Below are 19387 nucleotides of genomic sequence, written 5' to 3' on the forward strand. Positions count from 1 at the left end.
ACATCCCTGCTCTCACTTGCTTTAAGCCTATTTCATCCAACTGGTCAGTGTTTCTCAAAATGGGGTCCAAGGGTCACCTGCGTTGAATCACCTGAGGCACTCATTAAAAATATAAAGTCCAGTACTGACCCCAAAGCTCACCTCTAGGACTGAGCTGCAGAAATCTGCACTTTTAACAAACCTCCCTGGTTTCTTAGTGCACTGACTTCGAGAAACTCTACTACAGAAGAAGGGCTTCCCAGGTGGTGCTAATGATAAAGAACCTACCAGCCAATGCAGGAGACCTAAGAGATACAGGTTCAATCCCTGGGTTGGGAAGATCCCCTGGAGGATTGTATGGCAACCCACTCCAGTAATCTTGCCTGGAGAATCCCATGGACAGAGGAGCCTGGTGGGCTACAGTCCATGAGGTCGCAAAGAGTTGGACACAATTGAAGTGACTTAGCACCCATGCACGCACTACAGAAGAAAGAAGTCAGAATGACCCAACAGTACATCCCTTCATAGCTCAGTGGTGACACCACCAATTCTGGGCCAGGACTGACTTCATGCAGGAACAGCCCCTGCCAGGGCCCCTAGACTGGATGCCTCTGATGAACGCCACACTAGAAAAAGTGAGTTGTGAAAGCATTAGTCACTCAGTCGTGTCCGACTCTTTGCAACTTCATGGGCTGTAGCCCACCAAGCTCCTCTGGCCATAGAATTCTCCAGGCAAGAATACCAGAATGGGTAGCCATTTCCTTCTCCAGGGGATCTTCCCAACCCAGGGATCAAACCCGGGTCTCCTGCATTGCAGGCAGATTCTTTATCATCTGAGCCACCAGGAATGCCACACTAAGGAACCAAAATAGTCCTGTCCCCTCGTGTGTTCATCCTGCAAAACAGCTGCAGAGGTGTCTGGAGTGTGGGGCGCCACACATGCTTTTGAGAACGTGAATCACCATTAAGTAATTCTTGGTAATTTAACTTTTTAATTAAAAAGACCTTCACTAAACAATAATAGCTTACAAATGCATATCCCCTTTGATCTTGCAATTCCACTTTTGGGAGTTTATCCTACAGATATTCATTATGCTTGTACATATGAACACGATTATTCCCTGCAGAACTGACTGTAACAGCAAAAGACTGGAAACAATCCAAATGCCATCACTGTAGAACTGATGAAACAAATTATAGCACATTCATACAATGAAAAATAATGAGGAAACTGCGTGTGTATTGATATGGAAATGTCTCCAAGATAGATTGTTAGGGGAAAGGCAAGGTGCAGAGCACATGTATAATATGCTACCTTTTGTGGATGAAAAGGGAGCAATAAAACGCCACACTCCTATTTGCTTCTCTCTTCATAACGAAACGCAGGTCGTGTACCTGAGAACAGTGGTTATCTCTAATGCAGGAGTTGGGAACTGAGCAGATGAGAAACAAGAATGGGAGGGAGACTTTTCACTGTATATATGATTTCACTTTGGGGTTTGGAACCATGTAAACATATCATTTATTCAAGGAATAAATAATAAAGCTTAAAATAATCATTTATTGTGGCCCTTAGAACAAGCAATCTGGCCTGGTTCTCCACACCTGCAAGTCTTGGTGTCCATGTGGCGCTCTTCAGACTGGACGCATGTTGCAGGGGCCACGGCCACTGCAGTGGGTACCTGGTCGACGTGGTGCTCCAGACCAGAATGCTCATTTCCATTGTCCAAAACGGCAGGGGGAGGACAGGTCTTTGAGTTTCTTACCGAGGAGAACCAGCTCCACAGAGGTTCTGGGATTTGGGTCCACTGCACCCTGGACAGCTCCAAAAGGGAGGGTTCTGGGCTGCCTAGTACTGAGGACTCGGTGCCTAGTACTGAGGACTTGGTGCCTAGTACTGAGGCATCAGCTCTTCCCGGCTCACTAGGGAGGAGTGGTGGTAGCGATCCCGAGTGGCGAAGTCTGCGTTCTCCTGGGTGAGCTGAGTCATCTCCATGTCAACCCTAGTCAGGGACGGTGCCAAAATGATCTGCTCTTGGGGGGATCGCAAGCTCCTTTGGTAAGAGAAACATGGAGGGCAGTCAGAAGGAAAGACCATAGTACTAACCGCTGGCAGTCAGTCTTCGCTAGGAGAGAGAAAGGATTTGCAAAAACACCATTGTGCCTATTACTTAATATGTATTAAACAACAGAACTGTTGAAAGCTCTATGTACAACGCTTCTTGAATCCAAAGTATTAGAAATAAGTATCAAATAAAGAATGATATTTACCTTCCTTAGCAGAAATGTATAAAACTATAAAAATAATCTTCCAAATGTTGTGGTGTTGGGGCTCTATAGCTGTACTTTGCCTTTTTGTCGAACGAAATAATGGAATGGAGAGGCTGGAGAGTGGAAGCGAATAAAAAGAAAAACCTTCTCTTTAGTTCACCGGAAAGAAAGATGAATGAGGAACAGCCAAGGTTTACAGAGTAAGCAGTTACGCGGTAAAGCGTAAAAGCTTTGGCACCAAGCTGGCCTGCAGGCAAAAAGTGAGCTCCAGTGTCACAGAAAGGTCCACATAGAGTTGGAGTTGGGAGAAACTGGTAGAGAAAAATGTTAGGAATACGTGAGGAAAGTGCTGGCAGCAGAAAGACGAGCCTGGCAGACAGGATATCCAAAGAAGACAGTCACAGCTCTGTCACCAGCTAGCCTGGCGGCCTCAGGCGAACCTCCTCACCTCCTTCCGCTTCTATTTCCTCACCTTCTCAACCCTCTTCTAGCTGCTGCAGTATGTCAGGTCCTGAAATCACCTTAGGCATAGATTTCCTCTTAAATCTTTACTTTGTGGGTAGTTATGTTGAATTGTCTAAATAGGGAGTATATTTGATAGTTGTTTTTAAAAAATGGTAGAAACCTTGTTATAAATCTGTGGAACTTAAGCAGAAAGCTTCACTGACTAGAAAAACATGCTGTTATAGGAGTTCAGATCACATGACTAAGGCTTTGCAGCCACTTGATGAGAACATATCTAAATTAGACGGGTTGGGCTTTCTGAGAAATGAACTAACTTCTATAAAGGTTGAATGTGCAAGAAGTAAGGTTAGGAAGTGACAGAAATGCCATACCAGTCAACATGTGTTTAAGGTCAAACCATAATATTTTTCTGAGTTCAGGGAAATAATACACTTCACTTTCTAGTCTAGAACGGCCTAAGAGTTCTCACCTGGGCAGTTGCTGAGACTTCAGGAAAGAAAGCTTCTCTAAGGTCAGGCTTAATTTTACATAATTCTGGGAATTGTAGGTGTAACAGGAAGTAATATACCCAAACTTCTTTGCCCAAAACACCCTACAGTATTCTTCTTCTTTGGTTTTGAAGAGCATCTGGGGTGACAGTTGTGAAAAAAATTCAAAATTACAAAAAAGAAAACACAGCAACCAATTCCTACTTTTAAATGGTCACGATTTCTAGGTCCTTTCCCCTGAACAGTCACCCCAAGATATCACTCAGTAGCCATGAGGAGGCCAGTAAGCTTGATGCTGACTCTTAGCTGAGGCCTCTACCACCCACTCGACAAGTCCACGGAGATATGGATAGTGTGAACTAGGTTCTCTTCCAAACAAAGCACTGTCATTTTCTAAGAATAATCTCCTCCTAACGCATTCTTCTTTCTACATAGCACAACAGTGACCTCTGAGGTGAAATCCCAGAAATTCAGAGATCAAAAAGGAATGCTGACCTCCCATAGTCATTTGTAGGCTTTCAAACCTACAATATCTAAAAATATTCATGTAAATTGGATAAGGCCAAAGACACTCAGCCACACACCAGTTGCAGCTCCAGAATCTGAAGGCAGCTTCCACACAGAATCTATTTCTGCTTAACCTCTACTTGCCTCAGGACTAGGATCAGTGCAGGTGTATTGTGACCTGAGTCACCAAGCTGGTGCCTCAGCCTGAAAGAGAGGCAGAGAGTGGCCCCACGCCTCCTACAGCTTCACACAGGACATTCAGTTCAGCTTCCAAGCAGATGGCAGGGAACTGCCCCTCTCCACACCACTCTCCCTGCCAGCCCCCTCCCTGTTGGTTTCCATGACCCCTGCTCCTGTCATCATCATATCTCTAGCATCCAGGGTTTAGCATCCTGGTTTAGCATCCAGGTCATTCTTGGGCTGACTGGAATAGACTGGCAGTGCTTATATTGTCTTAAATTCTTGGGCACTTCCCTGGTAGTCCAGTGGTTGAGAATCTGCCTGCTGATGCAGGGAACACAGGCTTAATTTCCAGTCCAGGGAGGTTCCACACGCTGTGGGGCAGCTAAGCCCATGAACCTCAACTACTATGCCTGTTCTCTAGAGCTCAGGAACTGTAGCCACTGAGTGCCCACGCTGCGGCTACTGAAGCTGGCATATCTGGAGCCCATGCTCAGCAACAAGAGAAGCTGCCGCAATGAGAAGCCTGCGCACCGCAGCTAGAGAGCAACCTCCGCTTGCCAGAAGTAGAGAAAGCCACGTGCAGCAACAAAGACCCAGTACTGCCGAAAACAATATAAATAAATAAAAATTCCCAGAGTCTTGAGGCTTCCAAAGGTGAGCAAGCATTGGCACTGGAAGCATAGAGGAGGAGGAAAGAAACTGGGGCACTCATGAAATCTTACCTTCCCTGAAAGGCATTCTGCTGTTTCTCAGGAAAGTTTGTTCTTCCCTCTCCTTGGGTATTTGAACACTGAAGTCCCACAGAAATCCTGCATGGTCACTACTCTGTTTCTGTACGTGGTCTCTGCACTTTCACCAACGCAGTCATGTCAACTACCCCTGACTTGAGATGGAAGAATGCAAGTTCTGGGCCTTGAGTGTGTGTGTGAATCAGTACTGATGCTAATGTGTCTTAGATTGTGAACTCACTAAAAGTAACTCTCTTGACTTAGATCTCTCAGCAACCAGATTGTAAAGAAAGCCTCTGTTCTTGATTCCTGAGGATAAGAAGAGAAGATGGGGCCAGAGGAAGCTTCTGATGAGCTGAGGCAGAGAGGCTGGGTGGTGGAGGGCAGTGAGGAGCAGTCTGAGTTTCCTTGAGGTTCTCAAATGTCAGGTATTCACACCACAATTCACCCAAGCCCATGAAGCACCTTTAGCACCTCCCAGACCATGCATCTGCCCTCATCCTGGCCCCAGGTTGGCACAGACCTGTAGGAGGGGATCAGAAGGGATCTCATCCATCTTAAAAGGCTGAAGTTGGAGGCTAAACCTGCAAGGAAGACACAGACATAAAACTTTATGAAGACTCTAGGAAGCATCTACAATCCCAGGTTTTAACGGGGTAAATACATCCCCTGATACAAGGAAGAGCACAATTTTCCCCTCTTTTTCAGTCTAATCAAACTACTTTCATTATAATACTCTCTGACAGTAACCAGCTAAGGACTTCATACTTATAAGTAGTTTCCAAAAGTTTATTTCTAAACTCCAAAATCCCAAGAAAGAAAATGAATGTGTTAGAGAGAAAGAAGCAGATGACTTGCTAATTTCAGTCTTAGGAATTATTAATTTTTTAAAATTTTGATAATTTTATTTTTAGATTCAAACTGATATCTGTTAAATACATGCTATAAAATCCGCCACTAGACCATACCCTCCGTGAGGACAAGAAGCACATCTTTTTCACCCAGTAAGACTCACAGTACAACAGTCACAGCATCTGGCCCTTAGGAAGTTTCCTACAGGTGCTAAGTGACTCGAATAGCTCCACAGGTAGAAATGTTAGAGCTGAAGTTCAAGATGAGATTGTTGTTGATACTGACCAAATAGCCTGCCATCAGATACACTATTTAGAATAGGGTTTATCAAATTTTTTAAAAAGTTTTTTTTTAATCCATTTCTCCTTTTGTGTGATCACACAAAATGAATTATATATAACTTTAGGAAACCGAATGAAATGTAATTTTATAAAATACTTTTCCAAATTACACATTTACACATATTCACTCCACCAGATATATTATTCAGACATAAAAAAGAACAAAATAATGCCATTTGCAGCAACATGGATAGATCTAGAGAGTGTCATACTCAATGAAGTAAGTCAGACAGAGAAGGAGAAATATCCTATGACAGCCCTTAAGTGTGGAATCTAAAAAGAAATGATACAAATGAACTTACTTACAAAACAGAAACAGACTCACTGACTTTGAGAATGAGCTTATGGTTGCGGGTGGGAAGGATGGGAGGAAGGGATAGTTAGAGAGTCTGGGATGGGCCCATACATACTACTATATTTAAAACAGATACCCAAGGACCTGCTGTATGGCATAGGGAACTCTACTCTGTGGCAGCCTGGAAAGGAGGGGTTTGGGAGAGGGATGGATACATGTATACATGTGGCTGAATGCCTCCGCTGTTCACCTGAAACTATCACAACATTGTTTGTTAAATGGCTATACTACTATTACTACTACTACTACTAAGTCACTTCAGTCGTGTCCGACTCTGTGCGACCCCATAGACGGCAGCCCACCAGGCTCCCCCGTCCCTGGGATTCTCCAGGCAAGAAAACTGGAGTGGGTTGCCATTTCCTTCTCCAATGCAGGAAAGTGAAAAGTGAAAGTGAAGTTGCTCAGTTGTGTCCGACTTTTTGCGACCCCATGGACTGCAGCCTACCAGGTTCCTCCATCCATGGGATTTTCCAGGCAAGAGTACTGGAGTGGGGTGCCATTGCCTTCTCCGGTTAAATGGCTATACCCCAACACAAAACAAAAAGTTTTTTTAAAAAAAGGAGTCTTAGGCAAAGCTTATAAATGCTAAAAAAATGTGCCTATAACAGTAAAACGAAAATATTACATGAGTAAATGAGATAAACGACAGAGGATGGGATGGTTGGATGGCATCACTGACTCAATGGACATGAGTTTGGGTAAACTCCGGGAGTTGGTGATGAACAGGGAGACCTGGCATGCTGCAATTCATGGGGTCGCAAAGAGTCGGACACGACTGAGCGACTGATCTGATCTGATATATGACCATTTTAATTCTAAATTATCTACATTTTAGATGTAGGTTTGCCTGAAATTTGATTTCATACTTTCCTGTTAACAAATTTCTGCGAAATATTTAAATTTCTTGGATTTAACTAACTTCTAAGAAATTCAGGAGCAATCACTGATGTAATCACAATGTTAATTAAAATATATCTATCCATTAAATTCGGCTTCCTGAGTGGCGCTAGTGGTAAAGAACCCACCTGCCACTGCAGGAGATTTAAGGGGCCACGGTTTAATCCCTGAGTTAGGAAGACCCCCCTGGAGAAGGAAATGTCAACCCACTACAGTATTCTTGCCTGGAGAATCCCATGGACAGGGAAGCCTGGTAGGCTACAGTGCATAGGGTTACCGACAATTGGACATGACTGAAGCAACTTAGCATGCAATGCATGCATCCGTTAAATTAGCTGATATAAGGACATTTAGCATGTCTTTTTCTAAAACATTATTTTTAATGTATACATGATTCAAGTGTTTGAAGTGCATTTCTTTCAAAAATATATATCAAACTACTCTAATTTCAAAGAATTTCTTTTTCAGTTGGCCTGGATTGTTACGGTCCTTCTGATTTAGTTAGGACTTAAAACTACATTATTTATTTTAAAAATTGAGACACTAGAATTTTGATGAAAAGGTCTCTAGAATGTATCTTCCAAACAGCTTTATTATTGAGGAATAAATAACACACAATACACAAAGTATTGAGAATATTTTCTTCCTTTTTTTATTCTTTGTGCTCTGGCACTTGGGGGTCTTGACTTCTAGAAAGAACAAACAACTCCCCTATGAGCACACTTTTGATATATGGTGGTGGTTTAGTTGCTAAGTCATATCTGACTCTTGCAACTCCATGTACTGTAGCCCACCCAGCCTCCTCTGTCCATGGGATTTCCCAGGCAAGAGAACTAGAGTGGGCTGCCATTTCCTTCTTCAGGGGATCTTCCCCACCCAGGGATTGAACCTACATCTCCTGCATTGGCAGGAAGTTTCTTTACCACTGAGCCAACATTACTTTGCCAACAAAGGTCTGTCTAGTCAAGGCTATAGTTTTTCCCGTAGTCATGTTTGGATGTGAGAGTTGGTCTGTAAAGACAGCTGAGAACTGAAGAATTGATGCTTTTGAACTGTGGTGTTGGAGAAGACTCTTGAGAGTCCCTTGGACTGCAAGGACATCCAACCAGTCCATCCTAAAGGAAATCAGTTCTGGGTGTTCATTGGAAGGACTGATGCTAAAGCTGAAACTCCAGTACTTTGGCCACCTCATGCAAAGAGTTGACTCACTGGAAAAGACCCTGATGCTGGGAGGGATTGAGGGCAGGAGGAGAAGGGGACGACAGAGGATGAGATGGCTGGATGGCATCACTGACTCGATGGACATGAGTTTGAGTGAACTCCGGGAGTTGGTGATGGACAGCGAGGTCTGGTGTGCTGTAGTCCATGGGGTCACAAAGAGTCAGACACGACTGAGTGACTGAACTGAACTGAGCCACCAGGGAAGCCCCACCTTTGATACCCAAACCAATTAATCCAGAGCCCACACTCCCAACCACTTATTTTATCAAGCTGTTATACATCAAGCCAATATCCCCCTGCCTTAACTCGCCCCAGGGCCAAATACTAGACAACTGGAGATGACCCCTACAGCCCCGAGCCCCCGCAATTATTCAAACTATCCAATCCTAAACTCACTCAACTATTTACCTGCCTTGCCCATTCTTTCCCCTAAGAGCACACTTTTGATATCTGGTGGTCATAAGGGGCCATGCTCTCCCCTTGACCTCTTTTGCCTCATGACCAACTCTGGTCCTTCCCCTGTGGCCCTACATGGCCCTTCTGTTCCTAGGGGTCTGTGAGTATAAACTTGTTTCTTCATTTCTGTGTCTGTGTCTTATTCTATCTGATTAAAACAAGTCCCAGGTACATGGTGGCTCAAATGGTAAACCGTCTGTCTACAATGCAGGAGACCCGGGTTCGATCCCTGGGTTGAGAAGATCCCCTGGAGAAGGAAATGGCAATCCACTTCAGGACTATTGCCTGGAAAATCCCATGGACAGAGGAGCCTGGTAGGGTACAGTCCATGGGGTCACAAAGAGTCGGACACGACTGAGCGACTTCACTTTCACTTTCAGGTACATTTTTAGAATAAACTACGTGTATTTAAGAATAAGATTGATTCTTTGTAGCCAGAGATGGAGAATATATATACAGTCAGCAAAAACATGACCAGGAACTGACTGTGGCTCAGATATGAACTCCTTATTGCAACAGACTTAAACTGAAGAAAGTACGGAAAACCACTAGGCCATTCAGGTATGACCTAAATAAAATCCCTTATGATTCTACTTCCAGGGCCTAGATCTGATAGATAGAGTGCCTGAGGAACTATGGAATGAGGTTCGTGACATTGTACAGGAGACAGGGATCAAGACCATCCCCATGGAAAAGAAATGCAAAAAAGCAAAATGGCTGTCTGGGGAGGCCTTACAAATAGCTGTGAAAAGAAGAGAAGCGAAAAGCAAAGGAGAAAAGGAAAGATATAAGCATCTGAATGCAGAGTTCCAAAGAATAGCAAGAAGAGATAAGAAAGACTTCTTCAGTGATCAATGCAAAGAAATAGAGGAAAACAACAGAATGGGAAAGACTAGAGATCTCTTCAAGAAAATTAGAGATACCAAGGGAACATTTCATGCAAAGATGGGCTTGATAAAGGACAGAAATGGTATGGACTTAACAGAAGCAGAAGATATTAAGAAGAGGTGGCAAGAAGACACAGAAGAACTGTACAAAAAAAGATCGTCATGACCCAGATAATCACAATGGTGTGATCACTGACCTAGAGCCAGACATCCTGGAATGTGAAGTCAAGTGGGCCTTAGAAAGCATCACTATGAACAAAGCTAGTGGAGGTGATGGCATTCCAGTTGAGCTATTTCAAATCCTGAAAGATGATGCTGTGAAAGTGCTGCACTCAATATGCCAGCAAATTTGGAAAACTCAGCAGGGGCCACAGGACTGGAAAAGTCAGTTTTCATTCCAATCCCAAAGAAAGGCAATGCCAAAGAATGCTCAAACTACCGCACAACTGCACTCATCTCACACACTAGTAAAGTAATGCTCAAAATTCTCCAAGCCAGGCTTCAGCAATACATGAACCATGAACTTCCTGATGTTCAAACTGGTTTTAGAAAAGACAGAGGAACCAGAGATCAAATTGCCAACATCCGCTGGATCATGGAAAAAGCAAGGGAGTTCCAGAAAAACATCTATTTCTGCTTTATTGACTATGCCAAAGCCTTTGACTGTGTGGATCACAATAAACTGTGGAAATTCTGAAAGAGATGGGAATACCAGACCACCTGATCTGCCTCTTGAGAAATCTGTATGCAGGTCAGGAAGCAACAGTTAGAACTGGACATGGAACAACAGACTGGTTCCAAATAGGAAAAGGATACATCAAGGTTGTATATTGTCACCCTGCTTATTTACCTTATATGCAGAGTACATCATGAGAAACTCTGGACTGGAAGAAACACAAGCTGGAATCAAGATTGCCGGGAGAAATATCAATAACCTCAGATATGCAGATGACACCACCCTTATGGCAGAAAGTGAAGAGGAACTAAAAAGCCTCTTGATGAAAGTGAAAGTGGAGAGTGAAAAAGTGGGCTTAAAGCTCAACATTCAGAAAACGAAGATCATGGCATCCGGTCCCATCACTTCATGGGAAATAGATGGGGAAACAGTGGAAACAGTGTCAAACTTTATTTTTGGGGGCTCCAAAATCACTGCAGATGGTGACTGCAGCCATGAAATTAAAAGAAGCTTACTCCTTGGAAGGAAAGTTATGACCAACCTAGACAGCATATTCAAAAGCAGAGACCTTACTTTGCCAACAAAGGCTCGTCTACTCAAGGCTATGTATGGTTTTTCCTGTGGTCATGTTTGGATGTGAGAGTTGGTCTGTAAAGACAGCTGAGAACTGAAGAATTGATGCTTTTGAACTGTGGTGTTGGAGAAGACTCTTGAGAGTCCCTTGGACTGCAAGGACATCCAACCAGTCCATTCTGAAGGAGATCAGACCTGGGTGTTCATTGGAAGGAATGATGCTAAAGCTGAAACTCCAGTACTTTGGCCACCTCATGCGAAGAGTTGACTCATTGGAAAAGACTCTGATGCTGGGAGGGATTGGGGGCAGGAGGAGAAGGGGACGGCAGAGGATGAGATGGCTGGATGGCATCACTGGCTTGATGGATGTGAGTCTGAGTGAACTCCGGGAGTTGGTGATGGACAGCGAGGCCTGGTGTGCTGCGATTCATGGGGTCGCAAAGAGTCGGAACGACTGAGTGGCTGAACTGAACTGAACTGAACTGTGATTCTACTGTGGAAGTGACAAATAGATTCAAGGGATTAGATCTGATAGAAAGGGTGCCTGAAAAACTATGGATGGAAGCACATAACATTGTGCAGGAGGCAGTGACCAAAACCATCCCCAAGGAAAGGAAATCCAAAAAGGCAAAATGGTTGTCTGAGAAGGCTTTAAAAATATCTGAGAAAAGAAGAGAAGCAAAAGGCAAAGGAGGAAAGGAAAGATATACCCATCTGAATGCAGAGTTCTAAAGAATATCAAGGAGAGATAAAAAAGCCTTCCTAAGTGAACAATGCAAAGAAATAGAGGAAAACAATAGAATGGAAAGACGAGAGATCCCTTCAAGAAAATTAGAGATACCAAGGGAACATTTCATGCAAAGATGGGCACAATAAGGAACAGAAACAGTATGGACCTAACAGAAGTAAAAGATAATAAGAAGCAGTGATAAGAATACATAGAAGAACTACACAAAAAAAGGTCTTACTGACCCAGATAACCATGATGGTGTGGTCACTCACCTAGAGCCAGACATCTTGGAGTGTGAAGTCAAGTGGGCCTCAGGAAGTACTACGAACAAAGCTAATGGAGGTGATGGAATTCCAGCTGAGCCATTTCAAATCCTAAAAGATGATGCTATTAAAGTATTGCACTTAATATGCCAGCAAATTTGGAAAACTCAGCAGTGGCCACAGGACGGGAAAAGGTTAGTTTTCATTCCAATCCCAAAGAAGGGCAACGCTAAAGAATGTTCAAACTACCACACAATTGTACTCATTTTACATGCTAGTAAGATTATGCTCAAGGCCCTTCAAACTAGGCTTCAAAAGTACACAAGCCAAGAACTTCCAGATGTACAAGCTGGATTTAGAAAAGGCAGAGGAACCAGAGATCAAATTGCCAACATCCGCTGGATCATAGAAAAATCAAGAGAGTTCCAGAAAAATATCTACTTCTGCTTCATTGACTACACTAAAGCCTTTGATTGTGTGGATCACAGCAAACTGTGGAAAATTCTGAAAGAGATGGGAATACAGACCACCTTATCTGCCTCCTGAGAAACCTGAAGGTAGGTCAAGAAGCAACAGTTAGAACCGGACATGGAACAACAGACTGGTTCAAAACTGGAAAAGGAGTACGTCAAGGCTGTATATTGTCACCTTGCTTATTTAACTTATGATGCAGAGTACATTATGCAAAATGCCAGGCTGGATAAAGCACAAGCTGGAATCAAGATTGCCAGGAGAAATATCAATAAACTCAGATATGTAGATGATACCACCCTAATAGCAGAAAGCCAAGAGGAACTAAAGAGCCTCTTCATGAAGGTAAGAGTGAAAAAGTAAAAAGAGTGAAAAAGTGAGAGTGGAAAAGTTGGTTTAAAGCTCAACATTCAAACAACAAAGATCATGGCATCTGGTCCCATCACTTCATGGCAAACAGATGGGGAAACAATGGAAACAGTGACAGACTTTATTTTCTTGGGCTCTAAAATCACTACGGAGTGACTGCAGCCATGAAATTTAAAGACGCTTGCTCCTTGGAAGAAGAGCTATGAGAAACCCAGACAGTGTATTAAAAAGCAGAAACGTTATTCTGTCAACAAAGGTCCATATGGTCAAAACTATGGTTTTTCCAGTAGTCATGTACAGATGTGAGAGCCAGACAGTAAGTGCCTAAGAATTGATGCCTTAGAACTGTGGTGCTGGAGAAGACTCTTGAGAGTCCCTTGGACAGCAAGGAGATCAAATTAGTCAATCCTAAAGGAAATCAACCCTCAATATTCATTGGCAGGATTGATGCTGAAGCAGAAGCTGCAACACTTTGGCCACCTAAGGCAAAGAGCTGACTCACTGGAAAAGACTCTGATGCTGGGAAAGATTGAAGGCAGGAGGATAAGGGGACAAAAGAGGATGAGATGGTTGGATGGCATCTCCAACTCAGTGGACATGAGTTTGTGCAAACTTCAGGAAATAATGAAGGACAGGGAAGCCGGGCGTGCTGTAGTCGATGGGGACGCAGAGTCAGACACAGCTGAGCGACTGAACAACAACAACGATATGCATTTGTAGTGTACCATTTGGTGTTAATGCATGTATATATCGTGAAATCACCACTAAAAGCAGGATCCTGAACGTATCTATCACCTCCAAGTCCCCTCAAGCCACTTCCTAAGACTTCCCTCCCACATATCCACACCTCCACCCCATCCAAAGGCAACCACTGATAATGCTGTCATTATAGAGTAGTTTGCATTTTTAAAAAATTATTCTTAAGTGGGAAACAGTGGTTACTGATTTGAGACATTTTTCTTTTCTAATATAAGCATTTGATGGAGTAAACTTCCCTCTGAGCACTGAATTAGCTGCAGCCCACAATTTTGATGTTATATTTTCATTTTCATTCAGTTAAAAATACTTTAAAATTTTACTTATTTCTTCTTTGAACCATGAGTTAATTAGTTTCTTTAGTATATTTAGTGCTCTTTAGTATTCTTAGTCATTTAGTGTTATTCAGTGTTCTTGAGTTTCTAAATATTTGGGGATTTTCCAGACATCTTTCTGGTATTTATTTCTAATTCACTTCCTCTTTGTTCTTGTATTGACTTAAATACTTTAAATTTACTGAAACTTTTAAAAATGTCCTAAAATACAGTTTATTCTGGTAAATGTTTCATTCTTTTCACTTGAAAAGATATATATCCTGCTGTTGTTATATAGAATATTCTACACCATCAATTGGCCACATTTGTTGATAATGTTAGTCAAGTCTTCTAAAGCCCTACTGACTTTTTTCCTACTTGTTTTATCAATTATTGAGATAGAGGTGTTGAAATCTGAATATAATTGAGAACTTTTCTACTTATTATTGCAGATGTATCAGGCTTTGTTTTCCGTATTTCAAAGCTGTTTTTAAGTGCATCAATAATAAGATTTATTATGTCCTCTTGGTTAATTTTCTCTTTGTCTTTATGACCCTCTTTATCCCTGGTAATATTCTTTTCTCTGAAATCTACTTTGTCTTATGTTAATATAGTCACTCCAGCTTTGTCTGATTTATCACGATATAGCTTGTCCCATTCTTTTACTTGTAACTTTTTTGCTTCTCTACGTTGAAAGTAGGTTTTTTGTAGAGAGCAACAACTAGATCATGTTTTTTATTCAATCTGATAATCTCAATTCAAACTGAGAACTGACAAATTCAATCTGACAATGGTTTAGACCATTTAATCAGGAGTGTTTAGACCATTTAAAATTAGTGTGGCTATCGATATGGCTAGGTTTACATAAACCACCTTGCTATTTGTTTTTGGTCTATTATCTTTTTCTCTTTTTTCTGATTTGAGTGTTTTAAATTCAATTTTATCTTCTTTATTGGCTGATTAGCTGTTAAGTCTTTGTTGTGTTATAGGCATAACTCATTTTATTGTACTATATTTTACTGTGCTTCTGAGTCCTGCATCTTTTACATGTTGAAGGTTTGTGGCAACCATGCATCGAGCAAGTCTACCAGGGCCATTTCCCCCACAGTACTGGCTCACGTTCTGAGTCACATTATGGTAATTGTTATAATATTTCAAACCTTTTCACTACTATTAATATTACATTTCTTATGGTGATTTGTGATCAGTGATCTTTGATGTTAGTACTATGACTTGAAGGCTTAGACGATGGTTAGCATTTTTTAGCAATAAAGTATTTTAATATTAAGATATGTACAATGTTTTTTAGACATAATGCATACACTTAACAGACTGCTGTATAGTATAAATATGACTTTTATATGCACTAGGGAACAAAAAAAAGTGTGTGACTTGTGTTATTGTGATATTCATTTTAGTGCAGTGATCTAGAACTGAACTCACAATATTTTCAAGGTATACTTGTCTTTTAGTAGTTGCTTAGGGTTTGTAATACACCTTTTTAACTTACCACAGTCTATCTTTAAGTGATATTTTAGTACTTCACATACAGTATAAGAAACTTTCAATAGTATATTCCTATTTCTTCCCTCCTGGCTCTTAAGCTATTGTTGCCATCCATTTTACTTCTACGTGTCTTATAAACCTCACAATTTATTATTATTTTTCATTTGTTATCATTTATGCACATGCCATATTTTTTTCTCCTAGACTGTCAGCTTGAAAGTGGGATTTGTATCTGAGTCAGTGTTGGCATTTAATAGGTGTTCAAAACCTGTGCTTTTCAATAAATGCTGAAAGAGAAGCTAGGAGGTGGTGGCAAGATGGGTGTATTGCTCACCAAGGTGAAGTCCGGGATTCGTCCGACCGATGTAGAAATATACAATGGCAGCAACACCTATGTTAACCAGGGTATAGACCCACTGGATGACAAACATGATGAGAAGGGACCCAACAGCCTGTGGAAAGAGAAGGAAGAACAAGTCAGCTCATGGTTGAAACACGCACTAAGCAAGCCACAAGACAAAGGGCCTTAAGTGGAGGAATTCCCTGGTGCTCCAGTAGGACTCCATGCTTCTACTGCAGGGAACCAGGGTTTGCTTCCTGGTCTGGGAACTAAGATTCTGCAAGCCACGTGGTGTGGTCCCCTCAAAAAACAAACAAAAACCCTTGATAAGACTAGGGCGTTTAGAAACAATGGTCCTCTCATCAACCTCTGAATCCTATAGAAGTCTGAATAATTGAAGTTTACTTGTAATGCAAAAAACCTCTTTACAGAAGATATTTGACAAGATGTCCTGCTGAAAGTATCTTCTAATCAAAACAATCAATAAATAGATATTCTATTCTAGCTCCTTGTCCTACTCCTCTCTAAGAGAAGCAAATTAAATTATGCTAATATGGTACACCTGGAAATTCAGTGATCCGGAATTTATCAGAGATGATTATTTAAAAAGTAAACCATTGATTAAAATAAATGGTTCATTAAATGTAATCTTGCCATGTGTAGCCTCATCTAAATTCTAATACATCAGGCAATTAAAACACATTTCTCCTAATAGAGACTTTCCTCTGTCCTCCCCTCAACCCCCACCCCAAGATCACACATGTATCCACCTGAATTAAGTCTCAAGAACAGTTGAGATCAAAATGAAGGTACTCACCCCCAACAGGGAGACCCAGGGATTGCATATGTGAGTGTAGAAAGAAGTTGGTCTCCTCTGGATATCTTGTTCCTGTAGCCTGGACTTCAGGAAGAAATCTAAAAAATAAATGAGCCAAAATCCTTGGTTACTATTTTGTTATCAAAGCTTCCAATGTTCCTATTAGCAAACACCTATGTGCTCCTCTTCTCCAATTTTGTAATTCAGTCTAAAAGACAATGTCCACTCACCTCAACCATTAGTTTCCTGGGCCACACCTGAGGCTTGTCTTTACCAGAAAGTTCACCTCCTAAATCATGATTTCAATAAATCTGCCCTCAGTCCATCACCTCTGTTTTTTTTTTTCTCATTCACTCTGCTGTCTCCCACCCCAACTATTCATAGCCTGCAGGGGGACCTTCAGTCAACTTGCCCTAATATGTTTTTGCTTCCTACCACCTACTTTCTCTTTTCATTACCTTCTCACCTAACTTAAAGTCCATGCCCAAGACTATTAGCAAGCACTCCCTTGGACAGATCATCTACCTCCTCACTTCAGCATCACTCACAAGTCTTATACCTTAAGTTAACTCATTCTCCTATGCTCTGATGTAATAAATTTACAACCTGTCCTCTCAAAAGAGAGCTTTCATATCCTCTCATCAGCAAATCTGCCAACCTGCTTTCACCTGTGCCCTCTCTTCTGCCTTTCCATTGAGGAAGCAGATGAACAATGCTGGCTCCTACCTAAGGCCCATCCCTATATTTGTGCTCTGCTCATTTCACCTCTGCGTCATCAAGTTTTCCATCTTCTACCAAATCATCCTCATCAAATACAAATACACGGTAATTTCTTTCAACTAAAGAAAGTTTCTGGTCATCCCCTAGCTACTGTCCTATTGTTTTTTGTCTCCCTTATAGCAAAAGTTCTAAAAGAATCGCCTATGTGGTTTCTACCTCCTATTGTTTCCTCAACCTACTTTTAGGATAGTACACACCACTCAACTAAAACTGCTCTTCCTCAGGCTGTCAGTGACTTGAATCTTTTCAAATTCAATGGTCAACTCCTCATCTCATTTGCCCTTTCTGGTAGCATCTGACACATGTGATCACTTTTTCCTGACTGAAATATATTTGTCTCCTGGTTTCTAAGATGCCTTGGTCTCCTACTTTTCCTCCTATCTCACTGTCCACTACTCAGTCTCCTTCATTGGCTTGTCTCTTCCTTCTAACCCCCAAATACTTCATTCAGTCTTCAGCACTCTTTCTTACTTCAGTTAGGTGTGGTCATGTGACTAAGTTCTCACCAACAGAATGTGAACACAAGTGGTGAGTGCCAGTTCTGCACCAACGCCTTTGAGAGAGTAGGTATACCTCTTCTCTGTGCCTGAAATCTGAATATGGGAACTCAGTCTTGATTTTGTTCACAACAAGGTCCTAGGGGATCAGTTCAGTTTGGTTGCCCAGTCGTGTCCAACTCTTTGCAACACCATGAACCACAGCATGCCAGGCCTCCCTGTCCATCACCAACTCCCGAAGTTCACACAAACCCACGTCCATTGAGTCGGTGATGCCATCCAACCATCTCATCCTCTGTCGTCCCCTTCTCCTACTGCCCTCAATCTTTCCCAGCATCAGGGTCTTTTCAAATGAGTCGGCTCTTTGCATCAGGTGGCCAAAGTATTGGAGTTTCAGCTTCAGCATCAGTCTTTCCAATGAATATTCAGGACTGATTTCCTTTAGGATGGACTGGTTGGATAGTGGAATCATAAAAATGGAAGGAGGCTGGGTCCCTGAATAATGCATGGAGGAGAGCCTCCCACTGATTTGGAACACCCTTCCTGGACTATTAGTGCAAGTGAGAAATAAATTTCCCTTGTGTTTGAGCCACTAAGTTTTTACTTATTTGTTACAGCAGTTTAACCTCCCTGAATTAATATACCTCCAAACAGGCTTTAGGTCCTTCTGCTACTTCTATACAATCTATTCCTCACAAAGCCAGTGATCTTCTTTAAGGCTGGATCTTATCATATCACACCCCTAGCTAGAACTTTCAGTGACCTTCTGTTGTGATCACCATGGCATGTGTCACTCTACAGAGGACTGACCTCTGCGTTCCTTACTGTGCTCATCTCCTATCCATCTCCTGTGACCCATTCCTCTCCAGTCACTCCTGGGATTCTGCCATTCTTGCAATTTGCCAATCCAATTCCCATCTGTACCTTTACACATGCCATTTCCTCTACCTGGAACTCTTCCCTCACATCTCTGCCTGGCTCACTACTTTATACACTTCAGTTTTCCACAAAAATATCCTCTTCTTAAAAAGATCTTTTCTGACAAACCTATCTGAAACAGAACCACTATTCCCACCCTAGTTTCTATCCTGTTACCCCACTTTATGATTCATCATATGACTTATCACTTACTGACATCCCATATGTGTGTTTGCTTGTTTATTATGTGTCTTTCCTGATAGAAGGCAACGTCAATGACAGCAGAGACCTTCTATATCTATTCAGCATGTTCTCCATCCCTAGTCTAGAATAGTGCTTGGAAAGTAGTAAATATCCCATGCATGAGGGTACATGAATGACAAACCCACCCAGGCCCCAGAGAAGTCTGCATCCTCTCAGCCTGTCTGCCTTTATCATATACTTCCAACCCACTATACTTATTTTTTACCCCTCCCTATCTTGAAGGCAAAGATTGTCTTTTGTAGTTCTAAATGGCAAACCTAGGCAGTTTGTGCATAGGAAGTGCTCAGCAAATGTCTCCTTTTTAATTGTGGATTAAAAGAAACTATTCCAGAAAACCTAGATAGACCTGATTTGCCAGGCAAGAGTACTGGAGTGGGGTGCCATTGCCTTCTCCAAAAGAAGACATACAGATGGCCAAGAAGCACATGAAAAAATTCTCATCGTCACTAATTATTAGGGAAATGCAAATCAAAACAACAATGA

At 41.9% G+C, this 19387-nt stretch overlaps 1 protein-coding gene across 7 annotated transcripts in view; it reads right to left on the reverse strand.

Moving 5' to 3' along the window:
* Positions 1-948: 948 nt before the first annotated feature.
* SLC12A8 (solute carrier family 12 member 8) overlaps positions 949-19387 on the reverse strand; it is a 143634-nt gene continuing 125195 nt past the window's right edge. For all 7 annotated transcript variants that reach the window (XM_055568471.1, XM_055568474.1, XM_055568468.1 and 4 more), the window contains 4 exons: positions 16446-16543; positions 15623-15740; positions 5145-5205; positions 949-2033 (listed from right to left, as the gene is read on the reverse strand). In XM_055568471.1, coding sequence (XP_055424446.1) covers positions 1871-2033; positions 5145-5205; positions 15623-15740; positions 16446-16543 — 440 coding nt within the window. In that variant the 3' untranslated portion in view covers positions 949-1870. The remainder of the gene's footprint in view (positions 2034-5144; positions 5206-15622; positions 15741-16445; positions 16544-19387) is intronic.

Source organism: Bubalus kerabau, chromosome 2 (assembly GCF_029407905.1).
Source record: "Bubalus kerabau isolate K-KA32 ecotype Philippines breed swamp buffalo chromosome 2, PCC_UOA_SB_1v2, whole genome shotgun sequence".
In the NCBI taxonomy this organism is placed as follows: Eukaryota; Metazoa; Chordata; class Mammalia; order Artiodactyla; family Bovidae; genus Bubalus; species Bubalus kerabau.